Genomic DNA, 10,474 nt, shown 5'->3' on the forward strand with positions numbered 1-10,474 from the left:
AAGAAGATGGTAAGTCTTTCCCTTGGATTTACTTACTAGCCCCTGGAATTCTTAATGAAAATTTCAAATACCCAATTCTGATTTTCAGAATCCATAATTTTTATTAGTAATTAAAATAAGTTATGACAGTCGTATCAAATCTATATCAGTCTGGATTTGTATAAAAATTTCTGACTTTAATGGAATGAAAAATTTATTATGCAAGCTATGTAAGCTTATTCAATCATGCAGCTCTTTATCCTTTTTTCTAATAAATTAAAACTTAATTTTTTTATAAAATCTGAAAAAAAATTTAAATATTGGGTTAATTTCTCTTTTTAAATCCTTGTTCATGAATAACATGAGTTATAATGTAAGAAAGTATTCCAGTATTCTCAACTTTTTCTTGGCGGGAAAATGTAAATGAAATGTAGAAACCACGTAACATGTTTTTGTTTAAAAGATGAATTCTGAAACATTAGCAGGTTTTTAAAAATATATAAATTCAAAGTAAGAATACTATAAATTTCTAAATAGTAATGTAACCGATATTAAGAAATTATGGTGGCAACCATATTAAAGATGCATTTAGCTTGTTCCTTAAAAATCTACCCCAGAGTGGGGATGAAAAAATATTTAATAGACAATAGATAAGTGGTAACTTTGGTAAAGGATAAGACAGTATACAATACTGGAGAAGCCAGCACAGCCTGTATAAGGCAAGGTCATGGTAGCTCCATAGACACATCCAAACTCCCTAAGGGATCGAAGTGCTGGGCTCAAGGCTGTGGGCACCATGGTCTCAGAGAATATCTAGCTCAATTGGTATAACAGTTTATAAAGAAAATGTTCTACATTCTGCTTTGTTGAGTAGGGTCTGGGTTCTTAAAAGCCTGTGAGTGGCCATTTAGGATATTCCACTGGTCTCACCCCTTCAAGAGCAAAGAAAAATTAAGAAAACTAAAGACACAAGGGAAAGATTAGTCCAAAGGACTAATGGACCACATCTACCATGGCCTTCACCAGACTGAGTCCAGTACAACTGGATGGTGCCAGCTACCACCACTGACCGCTCTGACAGGGATCATAATAGAGGGTCCCGGACAGAGCTGGAGGAAAATGTAAAACAAAATTCTAACTCAGAAAGAAAGACTAGACTTGCTGGCCTGACAGAAACTGGAGAAACCCTGAGAGAATGGCCCCCGGACACCCTTTCAGCTCAGTAATGAGGTCACTCCTGAGGTTCATTCTTCAGCCAAAGATTAAACAGGCCCATGGAACTAAACAAGACTAAAGGAGCACACCAGCCTAGGGGCAAGGACTAGAAGGCAGGAGGGGACAGAAAAGCAGGTAATAGGGAACCCAGGGTTGAGAAGGGAGTGTGTTGTGTGTGTACTGACTGTTTGATGCGAAACTAGTTTGTTCTGTAAACCTTAGCTAAAGTTCAATAAACAAACAAATCTACCCCAGAGTTTGCTCTGTGGTTAGAATTGAGTATTTCCCTTTTATGTACCCTATAATGAATTTCTCTGAGTCTCTCAGATGGTAGAAATCATTGACAAACATGCTGAGCCCTGGAAAATATATCTCAAATATTACCTGTATTCTTAAATTTAGAGTGTATCTACCTTACATGTAAGTTAGCTATATAGTAGATCTGCTTAATTATTTAATGTAATACTGTTTTATTTTGGAAGACAGATAACAGATTTATTTTTATAGGAATTGGCCCATGGATTAAGTGAGCTCTTATCATATGAAGGCAATGTTGAAGAAGATTTCTATTCAACTTTCCAGGTACTATTAAGGGCAAATACCTTTCTGTTAACCATATATTTCATATAAGTGTTGCCATTTCTTATTAAACACCTACCATTAGCAAGGATGAACAAGGGTTAATCAACACATAAAATCTCCTGTCTTAAAGGGTCTTAACCTGATAAAGTGTCTTTCAAGACACACGTAGGTGAGCCATCAACCAGGTGCATAAAGGAATTCACCAAGGGGATAGGCAACGAGCATAGTCTCTTGACTTGATTACTCTCTCAGCTTTTCAGCTTCTAAAAGTGAGCCTCTGCTGTGCCCTCAACACAAGAAGTTAGGAGCGGAAACTAATGAGTCAGACCAAAACACTCATTTCCTCTCCCCTAACAATAGTTGGCACTAGTTTTTTTTTTTTTTTTTTTTTAACAATAGTTGGCAGGAGAAAGATGTGGCAATCTGCTTCTGTAAAGATTTACAGCCTTGGAAACCCTGTGGGGCAGTTCTGCTCTGTCCTACAAGATCCCTATTAGTTGGAATCAACTTCATAAGAATGAGTTAGTTTTTGGAACAATAGTTGGGCGATGGAAATAACAGTGTTCCATACAGTTCCAAACACCTAAGTATTATCTCAGTGGCCACACCGAGTTTTGTGAACATCAGTAAAATATTTACTGTATTAAACAGATAGTGTTAAGTTAAAGCTCTACTGTTGTGCCCCGTAATGCTTCTTTGACACCTCATTCTTAATACAAGTGTCATAAGAGCTTAGCCTTTTTGTAGTTTGTGTATTGTGAAAGAAAATTTTTAAAAACTGTTCTGCTTAAACTTAAAATTTTACAAACCTGTTCATTGAAGCCTGCTGTTACAGCACCCATACCAATAAATATGCTGTGATGGCATCTCCCATCAGGTTTTCCAAGAAGAATTTGGAATAATTAAATCCTATAATTTAAAGCCGGGAGGTGACAAAATTCCAGTTACCAATCAAAATAGGAAAGGTAAGTTCAACACCATTTTTTACTTAAAATGCATGAGTGTTCACCTACTGCTTTTACTATTTAACAGATGTAAAATTGTTTTCCAGAATATGTACAGCTTTATATTGACTTTCTTCTCAACAAATCCATCTATAAGCAGTTTGCTGCGTTTTATTATGGATTCCATGGTGTGTGCACTTCAAATGCCCTAATGGTGAGTTTAAGACATTGAATTTTGTTTTCAATTGGATTTTATAGTACTATAACATTTGTCATATAATTCTTTAAATATTTTAGTAGATAAACTTTTTAAATAAGAAAATGCTTTCTACTTTGTTAAGTAACCCAAAACCCATTAAGTAGAGCTAGAAATTAAAGTAGTTCCTCCAATTTCTCCCCTTCTACTAGAGAACCCTGTTTTCTTACTTTATATCTTTTAGGGTTTAAAAAAAATGTCTCCAGCCAGAGTGGTTGAAGAGATCTCATGGGCTCAGGGCCTTAATACTGAGGGATAAACACAGAAGACAAAATTAAATCAGTGAGAAGCTATAACTTCTTACTGATGTAGACAACACACATATATCTACTTCCCGCTGCCTCTAGGGTCCCTCAGCAACTGAGTTACCTTCTACCTATAGGAAGTAGTTTGTCTCCAGAGTCATGGCAGACTCAGGTTGGTTTGACTTCTCTTACCATGTAGTTATGGGTTAGCTGCTGTTTAGAATACCACATAGAAAATAGCATAAGATTAAAGCATAGTTTTCTAAAGAGCCAGTGCTCTTTACCCCAGCTACCCAGGGCATGCTCCATCATGCCGCTTGTGACTCCCTTCAGTTCTACTCTGAGGGTTTCAAGTAAGGTCTTTCATTTGAATTATTTTTCGTAGGAGAGAAATGGACTCTAGAGAAGTGTTACTTTGGGGCAGGAGCAAGTGTGCTTACATTGTTTCCAGCTTGTTTTAGAGTAACCCATGTCACGTGTTTGTTGTTAGAAGTACCTTTGAAAAAGAAGCAATTTATTGAGCTCTAAATGAGTTTGTCTGTGATACACTGTTAGTTCAGTTGTGGAGGTGGAGGAAAGGAAGGTAAGAATTAAGTAGCATAGCATGGTCTCTATTTTTAAGAATTTTAATCCCCCAACTTTGGTGAAGGGTAAGACAGTACACAATACTGGAGAAGCCAGCACAGCCTGTACAAGGCAGGGCCGTGGTGGCTCCATAGACACATCCAAACTCCCTGAGGGACCAAATTGCTGGGCTGAGGGCTGTGGGGACCATGGTCTCAGGGAACATCTAGCTCAATTGGCATAACAGAGCTTATAAAGAAAATGTTCTACATTCTACTTCGGTGAGTAGAGTCTGGGGTCTTAAAAGCCTGTGAGCAGCCATCTAGGATACTCCACCGGCCTTACAGGGGCAAGGAAGAATGAAGAAAACTAAAGACACGAGGGGAAGATTAATCCAAAGGCAAATGACTAATAATGCACCACATCTTCCATGGCCTCCACAAGACTGAGTCCAGTACAACTAGATGGTGCCCGGCTACCACTGACTGCTCTGACAGGGATCACAATAGAGGGTCCTGGACAGAGCCGAAGAAAAAATGTAGAACAAAATTGCAACTCAAAAAGAAAGACCAGACTTGCTGGCCTGACAGAGACTAGAGAAACCCTGAGACCATGGCCCCCAGACACCCTTTCAGCTCAGTAGCAAGGCCACTCCTGAGGTTCTCCCTTCAGCCAAAGATTGAACAGGCCCATGGAACAAAACAAGACTAAAGGGGCACACTGGCCCTGGGGTGGGGACTGGAAGATAGCAGGGAACAGGCAAGCAGGTAATAGGGAACCCAGGGTTGAGAAGGGGAGAGTGTTGACATGTCATGGGGTTGTTAACCTGTGTCATAGAACAATGTGTTTACTAGCGGTTTGATGAGAAACTAACCTGTTCTATAAACCTTCATCTAAAGTTCAATAAAAAAAACTTAAAAAAAAAATTTTTTAATTTCTTTAGGTAGAAGACTATGTAGACAAAAGAACAAGCTAATAGTACAAGACAGACTGTAACCAAGTACCCACACTGTACGGTGCTGACAGGATATGTCATGGGATAGCGAAAGGAGGCAGGGCAATCAGTAGTTGCTGGAGTAGCTAAGGGAGCTGAAGGCTGGGCTTTGGGGAAGAGTCGTACTTTGGATTCATGCTTAGTCTTCTGCTTGTTTCTCTGGTATACTGCTAATTACCATTTATGAAAGGGAAACCTAATGGTTTGACAAGATTTATAAACTTTCAAAAGCAAAAATATCTTCCCTGAGTAGGGAAAATATAAATGCTTTTTCTTCAATAAACGTGGTTTGATTTACTATAAGAGAAGTCATAATTTTTGGTAATATGATTCAGTGAAAATAGTTTCAATTTAATTTTTTTTAAATTATCTGTAATCATCATTTTTGATAAATAATTATTGGCAGCTGCTTCGGCCAGAAGAGGTTGAAATTCTGGTCTGTGGAAGTCCTGAGCTGGATATGCACGCTCTGCAAAGAAGTACGCAGTATGAGGGCTACGCAAAAACTGACTTAACTATAAGGTGATCTCTTCATGCTTCCCGTAGTGGGGCTGTGGAAGAGGGAATGAAAGAGAATGTGGTTTGTTTACTTGTTTTACTTAAAATGTTTAAATCAAGTAAGTTAGCTAAAATACCATCAAGTTCCACACTGTCTTATTTTATCTCCAGAAAGTAATGCAAGAATATTAAATATGAAATCACTTAGCAATCCCTTGGCAGAAAGATAGCAGTAAGTTTCCACAATTTTTTTTTAATGCCATTGGTCCCAGAATTTCAGGGCTTTGGTTGGATACAGATAAAGACCATTTTAGTAGTATGTTGAAAAAATAAGGCTTTGAATTATGTGGGAGAAGAAAATGGCTTTTATGCCATCTACTGTTGGACTACTTTTATAACTTTATAATAATGATATTTTATAATAGTAGTTGAATACTGTTGGACTGCTTTTATAACTTTATAATAATGGTATTTTATAATAGTAGTTGAAAATCTAACTCACATAAAGAATTCATGATTCATTAATTTCACATTACGGATATTATGTATATTTGATGACTTTTTTTTTTTCCTTAGAGCTTACTCTTTATGCTTACTTTATTCTGATATGCAAGATTTTGTTGAGACAGTTTATATCTATTTCCTTTGGTATCATCTAGATACTTTTGGGATGTTGTGCTTGGATTTCCCCTTGATCTTCAAAAGAAGTTGCTGCATTTTACTACAGGAAGTGACAGAGTACCTGTAGGAGGGATGGCTGATTTGAACTTCAAAATCTCAAAGAATGAAACTTCTACTAACTGGTAAATTTCCGGATTGTAATTTTATTTTAAGCTGTAGGTTTTTGCTAAGAGTAAAAATAATATGTTAGTAATCAGGGGATTCTTTCAGTCTCAAGTATTTATACCGAAATCTTGGAGTAAACTTGGCCTTGAAATGAGAGAGGCTACAGCTTAAAGTTCTCTATTATTAATTTTTGAGGCACGCCAACACCAACTGGTAAGAGTTCCTTTCCATCATCTTTTTACTTTGCTAAGCCAAATAGCTGCTTTGTAGTCTTTTACAACCCAGCTTGCTTTGTAGTAGTATATTGTCTAACCTTCATTTTTATTTAAAGGTTTTTTTTTTTTTTTAGAAAAAACATTAATTTTTTTTTACTATTAGTACCAGAAGTCCTGTAGCATCAGTCTCCTCTAGTGCTCTTTGTATATGAAAGTGATGATGATGGCTTTAAATTATTTTCTAGCAGTGTTGATGGTTTAATGCTGATCATCTCACTCCTTTTCCCAAACACTTTGAAATTTATGAAGTGAGTGATTTGAGTAGACACTACCTTGGGTTGTAATCGTTTTTTAGCCCTCCCCCATACATTGAGCATTCCCCAAGGCTGGCCAGTTCTTTCTTTCATTTTAGAGCTAGAATCTGCCTTTTCTATTCCCACTGCCTCCACCCTGGTGTAGTTTTACTTCATTCCAGCTTATTTAATGCAGTTTTACTTCATTCCTGGCTTACTTAATGTGGTTTTACTTCATTCCTGGCTTACTTAATGCAGTTTTACGTCATTCCTAGCTTATTTAAATAGCCTCCTTCCTGATTTGCCTGCTCAGGTTCTTCCCTTTCTAATAATTTTATCTTGTTTAATTCATTTTCCTCAACACTGCATTGATCATACCATTTCCTTGGGCATAGCTTTGTAGCTCCCCATCAGCTTAAGTTCTAGCATCTAGAGCTTGTCAAATAAAGCTCTACGGCCTTCTCCCCCAAGCTACCTTTCAATTTCGTTTTTTCCCCTATGCTTTAGTCAGTGGGCTGTTTTGCTATTTGTTAGGCACATTTTGTGCCTGCCTTCCTCTGTACCAGTAAATGGTTTTATATATATATGGTGTTTGCTTACTACCTCTCTACTTATGAAAACTCTACGCCTCCTTAAAGACCCAGTTGGAAGACAGAGTCCTCTTTAAAGCCTTAAGTCATATGACACTTACCATATTTCACCATACCTCTTAGTCATTTAGCTCCTGAAGAGCAGAGGCCATGCCATATACAACTTTGTATTCTCCATGTAGCCACATACATGTAGATGAATGAATATTAATATCAACATCGAGATTATATTTAAAACGTAAAACAAATATATGCATATAAAATTAAGAAATTTCTGTACAAGATTTACAACATTCAAAATGAAAAAATCCAAGAGAAGCCTTTTGAGGTTAAAGATTTAATTGCTTGACAAATTAATTTTTCAGAATACTTTATATTAAACAAAAATATTATCAATTAAAAAGATAATCTGAGTAGTCCATTTTAATACAGAGGTGGCATTACGTCTAAACTTTTTCACATATTATTTTATTTCAGGAATCATTTGGTGCGCTCTTGTGGCTTAGGCATGAATCTAAAACTCAGACAACTCTAGGACTCCCAATGGGGACCTCCTTTATATTAAAGACAGTCAGCCATCAAAGACACCGGACACTTCAGTCTGGCACAGCAACAGTGTGCCTCAAAGGAAGGACGGTGCTGTAGCTGAGAAGGGCATTTCCGTTCCTCCTGTAAGGCCCACCATTGCAGAGCCACTGATTTTGTTAAATAAAAATGTTAAATCTTTACACATCAAGGACACTGGTCTTGAAGTCAGACTGATCTAGGTTTGAATCTCAGGTTTACACTTTACCAGCTCAGTGGTCTTGAACAGATTATTTAACCTGTGTATATATATGTTTTTTATATATATGTGTGTGTCTTTTTTCTCATCAGTAAAATGAGAATTAAAATAACCACTTTTTTCGTTGTTTTGAGGTTTAATTTCAATGAAACAATGCATATAAAAGCACATAGCACAATGCTTGTCGTCGTAGACCAAAAACAAAACAACAAACCTGTTGCCATCGTGTTGATTCCGACTCATAGCCATCCTATAGGACAGAAGAGAACTGCCCCATAAGGTGTCCAAGGAGCAACTGGTAGATTCAAATTGCAGACTTTTTGGTTAGCAGCCAAGCACTTAACCACTGTGCCACCAGGGCTAGGCACTCAGTAAATGCTGATTCTGATAAGTTTAAGAGTCATTTAATACAGGGGGCTCCAAGTTTAATTTCTAATCATACAGGCTTACTGCCTTTTAAATCTTCTCCTTTTCTCTGTTTCATTCATTGACTTCTTTGACAGCTGTTCTGATGCTGTTGAGTTCATAAAGACTGAAGGAAAGGGTCTAAGGTAGAAATTCCTGATTGAATATAACTTGTGTCATCAGGAAGAGGGGTAGGGGGCTGATCAGAAGGATTCAAAGGATGAACGTTGCATGTACATGGAGGGCAGCAGCTTCAGAAGTGTGGGCATCAAGTGCCCCAGAAACACCCTTTTTGTTATTTTTTGACAGGCAAGATGGAAATAATAGTAACAGTTATATTATCTACTACTCTGCGAAGTGTTATATGTATATAGCTCATTTAACCTGTTAAATAGTCCAGTTGGATAGTTTATCCTATCGTATTGATGAGGAAACTGAGATTTGGAGACCATAAGCAACTTGAACAAGGTCCCACAGCTAGTGAGGAAGGCAGTATTCAAACCCCAATCTGTCTCACTCTAAAAAAAATACCATTAAAATGCAAGTTTCATGAGAGCAGCGACACTTGACTGTCTTGTTTGTAAACACAGCCTGAGTGTCCAGAATGGTGCCCAATACATGGCAGGTTCTCAGAAAGTATTTGTCCAATGAAGGGATGAGCAAGTGATCTCAGCATAGTAAAACAGATTTGTATGTGTGTATCCTGGTATTTAAAAAAAATTTTACCACTCGTTTTGTGTATGTTTTAGTACTTAGTGTATTAAAAAAATTTTTTTTCCCCTAGGTTACCTGTGGCCCACACCTGCTTCAATCAACTTTGCCTTCCCCCCTACAAGAGCAAAAAAGACCTGAAACAGAAATTGATCATTGGAATTTCAAATTCAGAAGGTTTTGGACTTGAGTAACCTAGAAGACTTGAAATATAATACTTTTTATATGTAGCATTCACTTCCCTCTTATTGTGCCTTTTACCTCTTCATGTTTCTGTCTCAAACACCTTGACACAGCTCACCAACTTTAAAATGCTGATTTTCTAAAATCAAATATGAAGTGTTTCAACGAAGGCATGATTTTCTAAGAGCACAGAAATTGCTCGACTGAGGAAAAGACCAGGTAGCAAAGATAAGTGTGGGTCCAGTCCCTCTTTTTTATAGCACTTTCCCATTCCCCGTTGGCAGTTTGTCACAGGTTCCACTGGGAGAGCAGAATGCATTGGAGAACGGCATAGCCGAGCCCAGTGGCAGATTGTATGCTGCCGGCACACAGTAGCCAAGCAGATAGCTACATTATCATCAATATGAGGCACGTAGCCATATTTTCATATAGAGGTAAGCAACAGTATAATTGCAAATGCAGTTCACAGGGTTTTTTGATATACTGGCTTTGGTCCTGTAAGATTCTTTTCACCTATTGCTGAAAAGCATGTAAATAGCTACATAGTAGCCTGAGGTCATGGGATTTTGATAGTGCCATTTATTGCTAAAGATTTATTTTTACAAAGTAAATTCAGGGTTTTAGATGTGTGTACAGCTTTTACAAATCAATAAAGATGATTGTACAAGAGTGTAACTATTTTCAGACTAACTGGATTCAAGGTTATATTCTTTTAAATATCAGTGTTAGTCTGCATGCACATGGCAGTAAGCTAGTTACTTTGAGTACTCTGTAATGTTTATATAATGATCATTTCTTCCTATGGGTCAGGTTATTAGAAAAGAAATCAGATCTAATTAATCCCTGATGCATTAAGTCAATTACAAGCACAAAAGAACAGTTTTTATATATACACATATATATTTTGATTCATGTACAAAGCTTATTTCTAATATTTTTGATCAGCACTTGTACTGAAACACTAACTTACGGAAAAAGTAGGATAAGATATTTGACAAAAGTGAATACAATAATATTTGTGTCAAATGATGTAAAAAAAAAGCTTGGTAAAAATGAAGTTCAACGTTTTGGATTCTGAACATAGTAAATTCAATAGTACCCTTTTGTGAATGTTCTAATAAAGTAGCATGTGAAAAGAAACTATACTTTAAGTCTGACGGTAAATGACTTTTTTTTTAATTAACAGAAAATGAAGCAGTGTTACTAGCGTGTTACAAGTGTTTCCAATTC

General features: G+C 36.9%; 1 protein-coding gene across 2 annotated transcripts in view; it reads left to right on the forward strand.

The window, feature by feature from the left end:
- The window catches only part of HECTD2 (HECT domain E3 ubiquitin protein ligase 2), a 106,544-nt gene extending 96,436 nt beyond the window's left edge, over positions 1-10,108 (forward strand). For both annotated transcript variants that reach the window (XM_049855716.1, XM_049855717.1), the window contains exons 16-21: positions 1,702-1,776; positions 2,654-2,741; positions 2,828-2,934; positions 5,186-5,301; positions 5,937-6,080; positions 9,135-10,108. In XM_049855716.1, coding sequence (XP_049711673.1) covers positions 1,702-1,776; positions 2,654-2,741; positions 2,828-2,934; positions 5,186-5,301; positions 5,937-6,080; positions 9,135-9,255 — 651 coding nt within the window. In that variant the 3' untranslated portion in view covers positions 9,256-10,108. The remainder of the gene's footprint in view (positions 1-1,701; positions 1,777-2,653; positions 2,742-2,827; positions 2,935-5,185; positions 5,302-5,936; positions 6,081-9,134) is intronic.
- Positions 10,109-10,474: the final 366 nt, after the last annotated feature.

Source organism: Elephas maximus, chromosome 16 (assembly GCF_024166365.1).
Source record: "Elephas maximus indicus isolate mEleMax1 chromosome 16, mEleMax1 primary haplotype, whole genome shotgun sequence".
In the NCBI taxonomy this organism is placed as follows: Eukaryota; Metazoa; Chordata; class Mammalia; order Proboscidea; family Elephantidae; genus Elephas; species Elephas maximus.